At 37.8% G+C, this 16,479-nt stretch overlaps 1 protein-coding gene across 9 annotated transcripts in view; it reads left to right on the top strand.

The window, feature by feature from the left end:
- The window catches only part of LOC5570456 (neuroglian), a 166,154-nt gene extending 151,259 nt beyond the window's left edge, over positions 1–14,895 (top strand). For 5 of the 9 annotated variants that reach the window (XM_021841109.1, XM_021841103.1, XM_021841124.1 and 2 more), the window contains exons 8-9: positions 7,750–7,868; positions 13,121–14,895. In XM_021841109.1, the coding sequence (XP_021696801.1) occupies positions 7,750–7,868; positions 13,121–13,251 (250 nt within the window). In that variant the 3' untranslated portion in view covers positions 13,252–14,895. Of the gene's footprint in view, positions 1–7,749; positions 7,869–12,349; positions 13,038–13,120 lie in introns of all 9 variants that reach the window. The other 4 variants (XR_002499662.1, XR_002499660.1, XR_002499664.1 and 1 more) reach the window with 4 other exon arrangements.
- The last annotated feature ends 1,584 nt before the right edge of the window (positions 14,896–16,479 follow it).

Here is a 16,479-nt window from a genome sequence, read left to right as displayed (position 1 = left end):
GTGCCCGTTTCCATCTGTTTAGCATTTTCCATTCCATCGATAACAACAGCTACTCAACAGGACAAACAAGCCTAACATTTTCCTACGTTTTGTTTGTGAGTGTGTGTGTGCGTGATTGTGTGCCTGTGTACATAACCACACTTTCTCGTCTAAACTTGCTCCTACGAGAAGAACGCACCCTTCGCTCCGATGGTGCAGGTGCAAATTGTTTACCTTCAATATTGCACTACCTCTTCGGTGCTCTAGATTAGATTGTTTTCCTTGATCCTGACCTCCCAATGCGCCCTTGCATAATGAAACCCATCCCGCCGAATGCACACTCTTTCCAATCCGCCACCCGCTGAGGATGATGATACACACATAAAAGCCAAGAAAATGGGTAAGCTATAGGTAGCACGGCGACAAGGCTTCGCCGCCTTTGCCATCGTCACCCGCTAATAGCTATGGAGTTGGATCAACAATCTTACGCCACGCCTCACGTCGGCAGCACCCCACCTAGAGAGTCAGAAAGCAAGCACACATTCATTCCAAGGCTAAGTATAATGTAACCCATCAACACCCCAACCCACTTTTTGGTTATTTTGGAGAAACCTTACAATCCTCTTATCCCAAAATAACCTCCTCATTGGAGCATCGTTTGTTTGTTCATTCTGGCGTCCATAATTAGGCTGTAAGTTTCGGTTATTGGTATGCTTTTCGGTTCGTTCCATATTCCGCCACCACATGCAATCCTTGTGTCCAAACGCAATTATTCCCCACCCACGGCAGCACCCGCCATAGTCAATTAGATGTTAATTATCCAAATCTCTGTCCTTCCTTTCCTGACTCACTTTCATCCCCTCCCCCTCAGTTCATTACTAATTCCATTATATCTAAGCGTAGCTTTTGTGTTCCTGATAGCTGGATAAGTAAGTTAACCTGTAGTATCATAGCTGCCATATTTAATACATGTTTAATCCATATTGCATATCAGATTCATATCACAAAACATCTCCATCAGGCTGACACTGGTTCAAAATTCTAACAAAAACCACACATTACATTCATTCCACTCTATGCTATTGTTTTCTGTGTCATTTTCCCTCCCTGTTACTCTCACCCTCGTGTTGTGTCTTCTCTGCAGGTCATAGTGTCTGTCTGTAGGCTCCCTTCTTCTTATTAAATAGGTGCTAGGCTAGCGTCCCCGTAAGCGTTCGGCGTAACCCACGCTGTGGCTGAACGGCTTCCTTCCGGGTGTGTTTAACGAGAAAATGCCGTTAGCAAAGTAGGAAGCGTCTTTTTCTAGCCGACCCTAGGCTTCTTGGGGCGCGCACCGAGGTCATCACGAACTTTGTAGGATAAAGCGGGTTGTGTGAGAACTTGCAGTAAAAAGAAATTGGTGGGAGGTGATACATTGTTTTGTAGATGATAATGCTATATTAGCGTAAATTCGGATATTTTGTATGAAAATTGTCTTTTATGCGATAAAAATTTACAATATTTCTCTATTTCTCTATGTACGAAAACTGTGGAATCAATTTCGACCTACTAAGAAAGGGCATGACCCCTGGTCCCCACATTTTAAAGACTCCACACAAATCTCGAGAAACATATTTCCGTATGCTTAGAATCAATGCAATAGTAAATTCTTTTTGGAATTGCATCATATGATTTGAAATATTCATTTTTTTTAATATATCCGGAATAATGGGCGAATTTATGCAAATAAACTAAAATAAAATTACTAGAACAAAATATTACAACATTCAGAATGAGATTTTGTTTACTTTACGAATCAAGAAAATTGAGAAAGGTTAAAAAACAATTTGGATAAACGAATAGGATTCCTTCCTTTTGTTTAACCCTCTCTTTCCCATGGTAGCACAGGTGATCCACCGATTTTCAACGAACGCTAGCTAAACCGAATTGGTACGAGTAGCTTAATAATGATTGGAATAAATTTATACGCTCATTTGTCTCATCAAAAATCAAAATAAGTAACCTAAGGGTCAAACTATTGAAAAACAATCAACTCACTATTGAAAAACAATCAAAATTGTTTATTGTGATTTTGAATAATATAGCTTATTTGGTACAACTTTTGTTCAAGCACTTTTTTTAGAAACGCCATTTTCATAGTTAAATTGTCGAACAAAGCTGTGGGAAAGAAAGGGTTAAATTTCTAACGATTTTTTAACATGACTTTTCCAACTGTAACGAAAGCTTTCTCAATGAAGTTCAAGACTAGGTTCGAATGCAATTTATATATCTGCAGATCAAGTAATAGGATCTAATTATTTAAATCTTTATTTTGAAAATGACTCTATCGATCACACTGTAGGGCTGGTAGTGTTGAGGTGCCTTGAATATAGGAACTTTAGAGACTGCTAGTTTGAAAACAAGACCACAAAGAGACTAAACTGGAACCAAACCGAAAAGTAAAACGTTAGCTAACAGGAATCAAAAAACATGAGTTTGATTCTTCATCATAGGTTAGACATACCTCTTTCTTTGTATATTCCTCGGGACATTACGACAGTATTACTACTCGTATTACTGTATATTTTCTTAAAGTTTCAGAGATTATTCTGAAGATTTCTCCAGAGCTACAACTGTAGAATTGGGTTGAAGGATTAGTAAAAAAAATATCTGGAGAAACTCCTAGTGTAGTCTTTGGAAAAAAAATCGGGGTAATCCCTAAGGAAACAACTGGAGGTAGTATCGTTCGAGTGCTCAAAGATTTCCTGGAGAAAATCTTTTAAGCATCTTCTGAAAAATCGATGGAAGTATTTCTGGAAGAATTGGTGAAGAAACATTTCTAGAAAGATCCCTGTATGAGTACCTGAAAGTATCCCAGTTGAAATCTCTGGACAAATCACTAGAGGATTTCTTGAAGTTTTTCATCGAGACATGTGAGTCAAAATTCTTGAAGAACGTAGAGATTTCCAGATCAATTTCACGAATCGCAAAAAAATCTGGGACAATTTTTTAATGAACTTCTTGATAAATTTCTTGGGAAACAACTAGAGGAATCTCTGCGAGATGTTTTGTAAAGCAAGTAACAATTTCTTCAAGATCAATCTGTGTGAGGTTCTCTGTAGCAGAACTTTGACAGTCTCCTACAGTATGGCCCATAAAAAATGCGAAGATCGTCATAGCATATTTTATTGTAGTTTTTATATGGAAAATGCAAACGAATCATTAATGTTAAAATACCGCGGGGCAAGTGGGTAAATGGGGTAAGTTAAAATAATTGGCATATTTAACTGAATATGTGAATTATCATTTTAAACTCATGCGTAAACCTTTGAGGCCATTGAGAACATTACGATAGATATTTCTACGATTTTTCAGCCATTAGGTATTGTATAATAGAGTGATAGATTGTAAACCTGTCAACTATCTTTCCGTAACAAGTTGGCGGCGTGCAATCTTATTTTAATATTTTAAATGGAAAAAAGTTGTGGAAAATAATTTTCTGTACCACTTTTAAGTCAATTACTGTTTATTTTCTAATCACGTGGAGCAAGTGAAAAGTTTCTAATTAGAGATTGAAAAGTTTCTAAATACTTTATTGAAGGATTCCGTTTGATTTCTCCTGAAGAGTTATCCGACGTCATATCCGATTTTCTTAAAAACAAATAACGAGCGGTGGAAATTCTACAGAGCAGAAATGCAATTGCTGTCCCATGATGTAAAAACTAACATTGGGAATGTTGCAGTTATGATGTTGTCGAATCATTTCAACAAACATAACTGAACAGAAGAAAATACAAGTAATAAGAATAAAATTTTCTTTGTTTACATGTAACTTATGTTATTGTTCATTGGGACGCCTTAACAGATGTTAAAGGTAATAGAAATCGTGAATGTAACTGTTAGTTGTTGAATTTATTGTTCAAAACGACAAACTTTTCACTTGTCCCACCTGTGGTGGGAGTCAAGCTGAAAAATATACACGACCTCATTTGTTTTAATTTAAGGTCTCTAGAATTTGAAGAATTCCAACTATGCGAAATCCATTACCCACTTGCCCCACGGTACCTTATTCATTATTTGTATTGTTTAATCTAATTAGACTCTGGTTTTCTCTTTGGGCACGATTTTATCTTTTACTTTCACCTTACTAGAGGGGAATTGGAAGCATACCTTTAAATTTTATCATGCAGTCGTCAAGATAAATATATATGTGGTCGCTGGGGACCACTTAGCGTCCACGTACGAACTTTAAATTTTGACCTGATTTTTTCTTACCAAAATGAGCACTTTACAATAACATTTCGCATTTTCGAAAAATAAGGGACAGCCAGCTGTTGAGAATCAAACGAAATTCACCATAAATGAAATAAGCTAAGTGTGTTGAATCATTCCCGGAGGAATCTCTTGAATAACACACAGGAATGCGGAAAAAAATTCTTAGAGGATTCTCTGTAGAAAATCCTAGGAAAATCCGTAGAGGAATTGCTAAATGAATGTACAAGAATCTCTGGAAAGACTGATAATGAAGCTCTTATTAGAATTTCTAAACGAGTTCTTAGATAATTCCCTGGAGTAGCTTCTAGAGAAATCTCTAGGAACATTCTTAGAAAAATATTATTAAACATTCTTAGATTCATGTTCTTCTTCTCCATGGAATTAGCGTCCTCACTGGGACAAGAGCCTGCTTCTCAGCGTAGTGTTCTTATGAGCACTTCCACAGTTATTAACTGAGAGCTTTCTTTGCCAAAGTTATATCGTGTGGCAGGTACGATGATACTCTATGCCCTGGGAAGTCAAGTAAATTTCCATTACGAAAAGATCCTGGACCGACCGGGAATCGAACCCAGACACCTTCAGCATGACTTTGCTTTGTAGCCGCGGATTCTAACCACTCGGCTAAGGAAGGCCCCCATGGTTAAACATTGGAAATCCTGAAAAAGAAAAAAGGAAAAATTTCTAGAAAAATTTAGCAATCTATAATTTTTTTACAAAAATGTCTGGAAAAGTCCTGAACAAAATCTAGCTAAAATTTCTGAAATAATGCTGGAGCAAACCCAAGCAACTCTTCAATGTTTGAAGAACTCCAGGAAGTTTTAATGAATAGTTAATACTATAAAAATTCTTGAATAAACCATTTGATTAGTGGTTTACGCAACAAGTTGCAGGATGATCTTTTTTATAGCACGAGTTGTACATACGATAATTACGTTTAGAGTTCTAAAATTTGATTTTTTCAACGAGTTGCGTACAAAATTTTTTGCAGTTTCGTAAGCCCACTAAGAGTGTATTAGGAATCATATCGAGAGGCGTTCATTATCATTTTTTTTTTTGCATTATGATACATGACAAAACTTTAAAAAGATGCAAGATGAAAAAGTGTTGCGTAATGAGACATTGCTAAGGCAGTCCCTTGAGCAGTCTTAATAGGAGTACTTAATGGAATCTCTGGATTAACTCCTAGAGAAATCCTTAAATTACGTCCTGAAAAAATCTAGCAAAGCATCTAGAGATTATCTACTTGATTTTCTGTTACAGATTACAAGCGCTATAGAAGGATATTTCAATACATTTTTCAGTGGTAATTTTAGTACGGATTCTTCAAAAAGCTTATTTTTTTTATTTCATCTGGAAATGCTACAGTAACTTTTCTAAGATATCCAAAATATTATTCAAAATGTCATATGGTGGCTTTTCAATGAATTATTCCAACAATTTATCAAAAGAATCCACCAAGAATTTTTCAAGTTTCTTCAGAGATTCTAATAGTAGTTCTCTTCTACAGCTAATTACACCCGATTCTGTTTTTGCACGGATTTTTTTTACACGGCCGTGTAAAAAAAGTTTCCATACATTTTTTTCCGCCAAAACCTTATTTTTGCATGAAACGTCGAGAACTGGTGTTACTTTTTTTGCACGGTTTTTGAAATTTTGAACTGAAAACTTTTTTTGGACGGTACGCATCCCCCGTGCAAAAACAGAATCGGGTGTACAAGTGTTTCTGATGCAATTTTATAAAAGATTACTTTTAGATTTATTTTAAAAATATCTGCTGGATTAGTTCATATATTTTTCCAAAAACCTATGATAAATTTCTCGGCAATTTGGAAAATTTCCTGAACGAAATCTTTGAAGCAAATCCAGGGGGAAGTATCCTTCCTGGTTGAAATCTTGAAGAAATCCTGAAGTAAAATTTTGGAAGAAATCCTAAGAAAGTTTCAAAAAAGCTCTCCTAGAAGTATTTTTTAAGAAAACTTTACAAAAATCTACGGAAGAATTGTTGGGTTGAGGATTCGAGTAATAATAGGAAGAACTTTCGGAAGAACCTCTGAAAGGAATTCTAAAGACATCTTAACATAAAAATACTTGGTTGTATTCTTGAAGGTCTTTAAGATATTCGCGAAAGAATCACCAGATAAATTTCTGAACAAATCTTGGGAGTAATACCTGAAAGAAAATTTTAAAAAATGGCTGGGAAATTCTAGTTTCTGATTGGCTTCCCTCTGGTCTATTATTCCAGACATGTGGTTTAAAATTTCTTATTTTTTAAACGCTCAATTTTTAGGAAAAGCATAGCAGCATACTCTGTCTCGGTTGGGACGTAATCCTAAAGAAAAAAAAGTCAATGATTATGACGGATGAATTGTTCCCTTTTCAAAAGAAGCACAATACATACTAGTATTTTGAAGGGATTGACCATTTTGTGCTTATAGTTTTGTTAAATTTAACAACATAAAGTGTTAAGAAGGTTTATTTGGATTTTTGATATTTGGCTTGTATAAACTAAAAATGGTTTACTTTCTCAAACTGACACTGCAAACCAACAGATAAATCAAAGCTTATTTCTCCACCAAAGGGTACCCAATCAATAATCATCAATTTCAATTTACTACAAGTTCTCACACATCGACCAGCAAAATACCGCCCTAAATTAATCTACCATTTGCATGTCAGTTTAGGATTTCGAGCGACTAACATCGGTTGTGGTTTCCGGGGGATAGTAGCGATTCTCTAACGTAATCTAATCGGAAGTAAAATTTCGTTATGGAACAGATGATCACTTTCGAGAGAAACCAACCCCCAAATTGGCTGTAAATACACATATCCTTCAATTAAACCGGGACGGTTCATGGCGTGAATTTACAAACTTCTAACGACCGTCTTGACTCGGCTGACCAAGTGCAAAAGGGTTGACGCGCGCTAATGGCTAGAAATTCCTGTACATAATTATGTATTCCTCGTAGGGCAATAAATTAAACCACAAACAATTAGGGTAACCCAGCGTTCATTTTCTCGCTTCGAATTGTAATTCAAGTTGTAAATAATGGCTCCCGTATCCGTTTGTCTTCTGGCCTCATTAAAATTCACAGAATAATCTAACGTGAGGCACAATGCTGCACCATATTAAGTCATTTCATAAACTAAACCGTGGTAACCCACACGTACCACACTCCATTCATACTAGCACACCCATGATTTGTACTCCAAAAGCTCATTTTCCCCCACTATCTATGACCATCTCCGCCCATAATTTCAAATAGAAGAAAATTCACTTCAATAATCCCTTGCCCAATTGAAACTAAAAAAAAAAACGGACGAGCCCCGGCTTAGAGTAGTTCTTAGAGCAGCAAGTTTTGCAACTTTCTCTCGCAAAAACTTCGCACCAATTTCGAGGATGATCAACGAGGTGAAAGTGGTGGGTTCAGGAAAACAAAACTAAAGATTCCCTGTAAACTCGGAAAGCAATAGCCATGAGCGGCTCCGTCCGGACCAAGGATACAAAAAAGAGTTTAGTGTTTTGCGTGATTACAGCTTGGACAATAAAAGCCAGGGCCGACAGTCGATGAGCTCGCAAAAGGTGGGACCGGAAAGTGATACTGATTCCATGGCGGAATATGGTGAAGGTGATACAGGTAATGAAACCATGAATGCATCCATTGTTTTTCAAACCGTAGATTTTCGACTTTTGTTCCAAGGATTTTTGAGGATTCAGTTGGTAGATTTCATTTTTTTGAAAAATGCGCAGCTTTTCGCCCATTCCCTAAAATCCTTTTTTAGTTTTTGTTTTTTTTTTACGTTCTATAGAATAGTCATCACTATTTTCAGAAATCAAAGAGTGTTTTGACAGCTTTCCTGATTTTCTTTTTGACAACTACTTGTGTATCTTACTTCTTTTCTTTCCTATATGACACATGTTTACCAGTGTATCTCTTCTTTCGTTGTTTTGATTTTTTTCTGTTTGTTTCTGAATAATGATACATGTTGGTTGACTAAGTTATTTTATACATAAAACATAGGTTTAAGTTTATAGGTATTCGCTTCAGATGGTAACGAGTCAATAGTCGGAATAGATGAAATAGATTAATTTACTGTGAAGTTTAAAAAAGTGTTTTCCAAACCCAATCCGATTTTTTCATTGGCGCTGTTTGTAACAAACTCTGAGAAAAATTGGTGTTCGGATCTACAAGCGTAACCAGCTATTTCTTGAAGATTTATCAACAACATTCAAACCCATATAGTGACAATGCATCTCTCAAAGGATAATGGATAAGATCATTGGGAACATTTGTAGCCCTGTACTCAAATGAATTTTTGGACAGAAATTGAACTCTACAAGAATGGACACTTCAATTCTTGCTTACGCCGTATTCAATTTGTGAACGACCTCAATGTTGTTCCTTTTCGCAAAGCATCCCGTCTTCTGGAAACTGCCGGGTGGACTTGACACATTCTTGTTTGGCGCGTGATATAATTTTTTGTTAAGTATCCATCCTCAAAACCAACTAGCTGAGAGTTCTTGGTGTTTTTCTTTATTGTATCTTGTCGTTCGAGTCCCATTGACATATGGTGAAAAATAATATGAATCACGTCCCAACAAACTACAGATGATTGAAGCCAATCTGCTGCGAGGTAATCGGACATGTCTGCTGCAAAAGGAAATGGCTTAAAACTTGTGAGACAAGCAAGGCGTTCGTGCTTGGAATTAACGAGCCGATGATCCACCAGATTGCCCAGTCGTTCAACACCATGGTTCCTCAAGTTCGACAGTCCTCTACACTCTACGGCTCTACGTTTGAAGATACCGTCTGTTTCCGATGAGAATCTCTCACGAATCCTCGCAGGATTCTCGTCAGAGTTCTCTCTGGATTATCATCAGAATTTTCTCATGATTCCCTTTAGAATCCTCTCAGAATACTCGTCAGAAACCTTTCAGTATCCTCATAATCCTCTCCGGATTCTCATCAGAACTCTCATAATAATCCTCTCAGGATTCTCGTCGGAATCCTCTCAGAATTTTCGTCAGAAGTCTCTCAGGATTCTCGTCAGAAACATATCAGGATTCTCGCCAGAAACATATCAGGATTCTCGTCAGAATTCTCTCAGGATTTTGAACTGAATTCGCTCATGATTCTTGACAAAATTACCGCAGGATTCTCTACAGAATCTTCTCACGATTCTCGACAGAATCCTCTCAGGATTCTTGGTAGAATCCTGTTAGCATTCTTGTTGGAATCCTCTCAGGATTCTCGTCAGAATCCTCTCAGGATTCTCGTCAGAATCCTCTCAGGATTCTCGTCAGAATCCTCTCAGGATTCTCATCAGAATCCTCTCAGGATTCTCATCAGAATCCTCTCAGGATTCTCATCAGAAGCCTCTTAGAATTCTCATCAGAATCTCTCAGGATTCTCATCAGAATCTCATAGGATTCTCATCAGAATCTCTTAGGATTCTCATCAGAATCACTTTCAGGATTCTCATCAGAATCACTCTCAGGATTCGTGACTGAATCCTCTCGGGTTATTTGTCGAAATCCTCTCAGGATTCTCGTCCAAATCCTCTCAGGATTTTCAAAATCCTCTCAGGATTCTTGACAAAATTCTCTCAGGATTATTGACAAAATCCTCTCAGGATTCTCTACAAAATGCTGTCAAGATTCTCGACAGAATATTCTCAGGATTCTTGACTGAATCCTCTCAGGAATCTTGACAAAATCCTCTCAGGATTCTCGACAGAATCTTCTCAGGATTCTCGACAGAATCTTCTCAGGATTTTCGACAAAATTTGCTCAGGATTCTCGTTGAAATCCTCTGAGGATTCTCGACAGAATTCAATTCTCACAGGATTCTCGTCAGAATTCTCTCAGAATTCTCGTCAAAATCCTCTCAGGATTCTCGTTCGAATCCTCCATTATTGTCAGAATCCTTTCAAGATTCTTGTCTGAATCCTCTCAAGATCCTCCCCTATTAGGATTCTGGTCAGAATTCTCTCATGACTCTCGTCAGAATCCTTTCAAGATTTTCGTTAGAATCCACTCAAGATTCTCGTTTAAATTCTTTTAGGATTCTCATCAGAATCCTCTCAGGATTCTCATCAGAATCTCTCAGGATTCTCATCAGAATCACTTTCAGGACTCTAATCAGAATCCTCTCAGTACTCTTATCAGAATCTCTCAGGATTCTCATCAGAATCTCATAGGATTCTCATCAGAATCTCATAGGATTCTCATCAGAATCCTCTCAGGATTCCCATCAGAATCCTCTCAGGATTCTCATTAGAATCCTCTCAGGTCAGAATCTCTCAGGATCCTCATCAGAATCCTCTCAGGATTCTCATCAGAATCCTCTCAGGATTCTCATCAGAAGCCTCTTAGGATTCTCATCAGAATCTCTCAGGATTCTCATCAGAATCTCATAGGATTCTCATCAGAATCTCTTAGGATTCTCATCAGAATCACTTTCAGGATTCTCATCAGAATCACTCTCAGGATTCTTATCAGAATCACTCTCAGGATTCTCATCCGAATTCTATCAGGATTCTCATCAGAATCCTCTCAGGATTCTCATCAGAATCCTCTCAGGATTCTCATCAGAATCCTCTCAGGATTCTCATCAGAATCTCTCAGGATCCTCATCAGAATCCTCTCAGGATTCTCATCAGAATCCTCTCAGGATTCTCATCAGAATCCTCTCAGGATTCTCATCAGAATCTCTCAGGATTCTCATCAGAATCTCGTAGGATTCTCATCAGAATCTCTTAGGATTCTCATCAGAATCACTATCAGGATTCTCATCAGAATTCTATCAGGATTCTCATCAGAATCCTCTCAGGATTCTCATCAGAATCCTCTCAGGATTCTCATCAGAATCTTCTCAGGATTCTCATCAGAATCCTCTCAGGATTCTCATCAGAATCCTCTCAGGATACACATCAGAATCCTGTCAGGATTCTCATCAGAATCCTCTAGAATTTCCATCAGAACCCTCTCAGGATTCTCACCAGAATCCTCTCAGAATTCTTACCAGAATCCTCTCAGGTTTCTCGTCAGAAACTCTCAGGATTCTCGTCAGAATCCTCTCGGAATTCTCGTCAGACTCTTCCAGGATTATCATCAGACTCCTCTCAGGATTATCATCAGAATCCTCTCCGGATGCACATCAGAATCATTATCAGGATTCTCATCAGAATCTCTTTGGATTCCCATCAGAATCCTCTCAGGATTCCCATCAGAATCCTCTCAGGATTCTCATCAGAATCTCTCAGGATTCCCATCAGAATCCTCTCAGCATTCCCATCAGAATCCTCTCAGCATTCCCATCAGAATCCTCTCAGGATTCTCATCACAATCCTCTCAGGATTCTTGTCAGAATCCTTTTAAGGATTCTCATCAGCATCTTCTCAGGATTTTCATCAGAATCCTCATAGGATTCTAATAAGAATACTCTCAGGATTGCCATCAGTATCCTCTCAGGATTCTCTTCAGAATCTTCTCAAGATTCTCCTCCGAATCCTTCCAAGATTCTCATCAGAATAGTCTCAAGGATCTCGTCAAAATTCTTTTAATGTGCTCGTTAGAATTTGCTCAGCATTCTCGTGAGAATCCTTGGGATTTTTATGATAATACCTTCAAGATTTCCTGCGAAATCCTCTCATAGTTTAAATTATAAATGATGAAGTACAAAATCATTTCTCGCGTATCTTTTCAAAAGGATCTATGTAATAATGAGGGATTCTCTTTTCTCTCGCTCTCTTTTGATTATAACAGTGTAATACTAATGCTTTTCAAAAGATTTTCACTATGGATCGAAAGGCAATGTCCTTGGCTAGCGTTTCAAACAAAAAATGCAACTGAAGAGGTTAATGTTAGAGAAAATAAACATAGAGAGCCTTTCAATGTTCAATTGCTCCTTTTGAAAAATTACCCGAGATTTATTCTTATGCCGGTTGATAAGAATGAAACGACTATTGACTTTGTTACCGCTGCTGTGAACCTCAAATGATTACAACGCAATTTACAACTCATTCCTAGTTTTACTTTTATTACCATTTTTATTTATCATCGTTTTTTTGCTTTTCGTTTCGTTCTTTTTTCTTTTATCCACTTCAAATTCTTCAGAAGGTATGAATGAGGACGGTTCCTTCATCGGGCAGTACGGCCGAAAGGGCAAGAACGCGGACAGCAACTCACAGGCGTTTGCGACTTTAGTTTAAGATGATTTTAGGCAGCAACACAAAACAAACAAAAAAACGTAGTCCGAGAAAAATAGTCTAGTTGCTAGTAAGATGAGGTAGCTTCGAGATAAAGAGGGAAAGAAAACGACCAAAATCGTGGGCCGTTGAAAAATTTGAGCAAAAATCCTGGATTGTTATCATGGTTTTAATAGTGGAGGACGCGATACAACAGAGGGTTGTATGGCGGGTAACACAGTGCAACTACCGACGAGCCAATCAAATCACACACTAGCCAGAAATGTATTTGAACTGTGGGAGATATAGCGTTAAATTTTTCCGAGTATTCTTTTTGTACTATGTAGGAGCGAAAATCAAACGAATTCAGAAAAAAACGTAGGCAGGGTCGAACATATTTTTTTATGTTTAGGAGAAACGTTGTTCGCTTTGTTTTTTTAGTAATTATCGGTTAAGTAAGTTTTTGAAGGATTGAACTTGGAAAGTGTAATTTATTTCCATTTTTTTGTTTTTAAATTATTTATTTGACGTCATGTGAGTTTGCTGTTCACTTGCTCCTTTGTTTTAAGCAGTTTTTGTGGAATTCGAATGCAGCTTCAGTTTCTTTTGTTTGAAAGGTAATTTCGTTCGTTATAATTTTCAGTTAAAACTTGCTAATCAAATTTGAAAATTGGATAATTACCGTTCTGCGTACTTTTAGGCGGTCAATTCACCGAAGATGGATCGTTTATTGGGCAGTACGTGCCAGGAAAGCCTCCGGTCAGCGCTCAATCAACGCCGCAGAATCCGTCGCTGCAAGGAGGTAACGCTGGAATGGCCACGTACGTCTAAGCGATCGCTGTTGCATCTCATTATCCGGCAAATCTGCACGGAATGATCTAATCAATCGCGCTGACAGCAGGAGCAGTGGACAGCAAATCGTGAAGAAGAACATGCATCACGTTCACACTTTTTCAACAATTGATTTTGAAGGATTTTTATCGTTCTTTTCTGAACTTTCTGATTACCGTTAAACACAATAGACTAAGTGCGCCCGAGTTGGGCGATCGACTCGGTTGTTAAAGGCAGTTCCAATCGTTCTCATTGATCAACGCGGTCTAGTCGCAACTTGACCGCATCGCATAATTTTGCAAAATGATGAAACTCAAAAGAAATGTGTTCAATGCAAATTTTTTAAACGAAAATAATCAAGCATCAAACTGGAAATCATCATTTGTTTATTAGAGACAGGAAAATCACTCCACGACTACTACTACTACTACAATCTCAGTACAAACTACAACAATTTCCATTTCACAGCGAGCGTGTGAGCTCTTTTTTAGCTTTAGAGAGCCCCTTTCTATCTACACGTGCTTTAATATCCGTAAATATTGTACGAAATGACCGTTAGATCGGGACTGAGGATCCTCTCAAAGAGTTGGATCGATTTCCGTTTGCAACTATCTGCTTAAAATTATCATCTGCTTAAAAAAGGGAACACATCCCCGAAGGAAGCTATCGAAGTAACGCCTTCTTTGAATTGTAGTCCGGCCCGATTAGGTTTATTTTTTGGATTTTAATCTCCATTTCGTTCCTTTATTTAACTTTACCTGACACGTCTGGCGAACATTTAAGGCTGAATAACAGTTTACCGATTAGCTTCATAAACTGTTATTCAGCGCGAAATGCTTGTTAGCGCTTACGAATCGCTTAATAGATCTGTTCATTCAGTTTTGGCGTCCTTCACCGGTGGAAAGGAACTTGCAACTACCATATTCATGAATCAATTTCGTCCAGTAAGAATGAATCTCTTTGTTTAGTTGTACTAGTTGTAAATGCTTAAGAAATCTAAAAAACAATTTATTGAAAGAAAAGTAATCCACTCTCTCCGCTCGAAACTTTGAGATAAAAAAAAACCGAAGAGCTGCCAGGAGGAAAGATCTAAGTCTTAGGTTGTTGTTAATTTTATACACAGTTTATAAAATTAGTGCAAACAAATTGGAATGATGAGGAATCGAAAAGTGCGCGGACTTGGAGATGATGGTTAGCACAAAACCGAACGAGAAACCACTCCCCTTTGATGACGTGGCAGACGAATAGAAACATCACAAACAGAAACTTGTAAGCGAGGGGGAGAGATGGAACGATATGTCTGTATATAAAGCAAAACAAACAACAAGTGCTGCTATTATTACTTTTAGGAAAAAACAAAAGCTATATATTTTATATTTTTCTCTGAATGCAAATCTCTGCTCTATTGAAAATGAGGGAAGAACGTACCGAAACGAAAATATTAAACTGAAGCAAAATGCGTTAGAATGCAATTCTCTTTTTTTCTCTTTTTGTATGTCAAATCGACTAACTGACACTTGATGGAAAGTATCGCGCGAATTCCTTCGAATTATTATTATTATTACTAGTTTTAATTGTTTAGTGCGAGAATCAAAGCTAAATGTTCACATTTTTATTTGTAATAAAGAAATTCTTTACAAACAATCCAGTCGTCTTACGTTTCGTTATTTGCATTGCGTTGTCTGTGTTTTTTTTTGGTTTCTTGATTTTAGTTTTGAAGATTTATTTCCATTGGCTTCATTTTCGTTCGCTGATTGATCCTAATTTCGTTGGATTCAATGTTGATGCTAAGTAGACTTCTGTTTAGGGAGGATTCAAAAAGCTTCTGCTGCTTTCGTATGCCATGTTGAATCTACGTAGTGCATTTTATAAGAAGCTCAAACCGCAAATATTTCGTGGTGTGAACAAACGGACGAACATTGTGATAGTTGAAAGGTGGAAGCTTTACTACAACAAACATCTGAATGGCGTTGAGAGCATATTCCGTGGGGATAAAATAGCGGAGGCAGTTTGCCAGTGCAGATGAAAGCAAGCAATTCCTACTTTGAGGGGTGTTTTGGAATGCCAGGAACAGTTGAAGAGCTTACATGAGCTTTTATCATCTGACTTATATGGTAAAAATGCTGTTAGTGCTGAAATAATCAAGATAGGCACGAAGCTGATGGCAATTTGTCCGCATGAATTGCATCTATTTTAGCTTCAACCAGAAGTTTTTCCAGCTTCACGGAGAAGCTTTTCCAGTTTCTGATGAAAGCTTTTGCAGTTTCTGGAAGATGCTTTTCCAGTTTGTGAAAGATGCTCTTCAGATTCTCTAAGAGGCTTTTTAAGCTTCGAGAAGAAAGTTTTCCAGCTTCGGAAAGAAGCTTTTTCAACTTCGGAGAAGAAGCTATTTCAGCTTAAAAGAAGAAGCTTTTCCAGCTTCTGGGAGGAAGCTTTTCTAGCTTCGGGGAGAAGTTATTCCAGCTTTTACAGCCTCAGGGAAGAAGCTTTGCCAGCTTTTGGAAAAAAGCTTTCCCAGCTTCTGAGAAAAAGCATTCCCGGCTTCTGGGAAAAAGCTATTTTAGATCTTGAGGAAAAACTTTTCAGCTTCTGGGAAGTAGATTTCTAGGTTCTGGGAAGAAGTTGTGCTAGCTTCTAAAAAGATTTTTTTTCGGTTTCTCAGAAGAAAGTTTTCTAGCTTCTCAGAAGCTTCTGGGAGGAAGCTTTGCTAGCTTCTGGGAAGAAGCTATTCCAGCTTCTGGGATGAAGCTTTTCCACCTCAAGAGAATAAGCATTTCCAGCTCATGGGAACAAGCTTTTCCAGCTCATGGGAAGATGTTTTTCCAGCTTCTGGGTAAACAATTTTCCTGCTTCTAAGAAGAAGCTTTTCCAGCTTCTGGGAAGCCGCTTTTCCAGCTTCTGAGAAGAAGCTTTTCTAGCATCTGGGAATCAGCTTTTCCAGCTTCTGGGAAGGATCTTTTCCAGCTCCTGGAAAGAAGCTTTTTAATCTTATGAGAAGAAGCTTTTCCAGCTTTTAGGAAGAAGCTTAACCTTTTTCCGAGAAGATTCTTTTCCAGCTTCTGGAAAGAAGCTTTTCCAGCTTCTAGGAAAAAGATTTTCCAGCTTTTGAGAAGAAGCTTTTCCAGCTTTTGAGAAGAAGCTTTCCAGCTTTTGAGAAGAAGCTTTCCAGCTTTTTTTTCAGGGAAGATCCTTTTCCAGCTTCTGGGAAGCAACTTTTCCAGCTTCTGG

This window comes from Aedes aegypti, chromosome 1 (genome assembly GCF_002204515.2).
Source record: "Aedes aegypti strain LVP_AGWG chromosome 1, AaegL5.0 Primary Assembly, whole genome shotgun sequence".
NCBI classification, from domain to species: Eukaryota; Metazoa; Arthropoda; class Insecta; order Diptera; family Culicidae; genus Aedes; species Aedes aegypti.
This window is presented reverse-complemented; position numbering and strand designations above follow the sequence as displayed.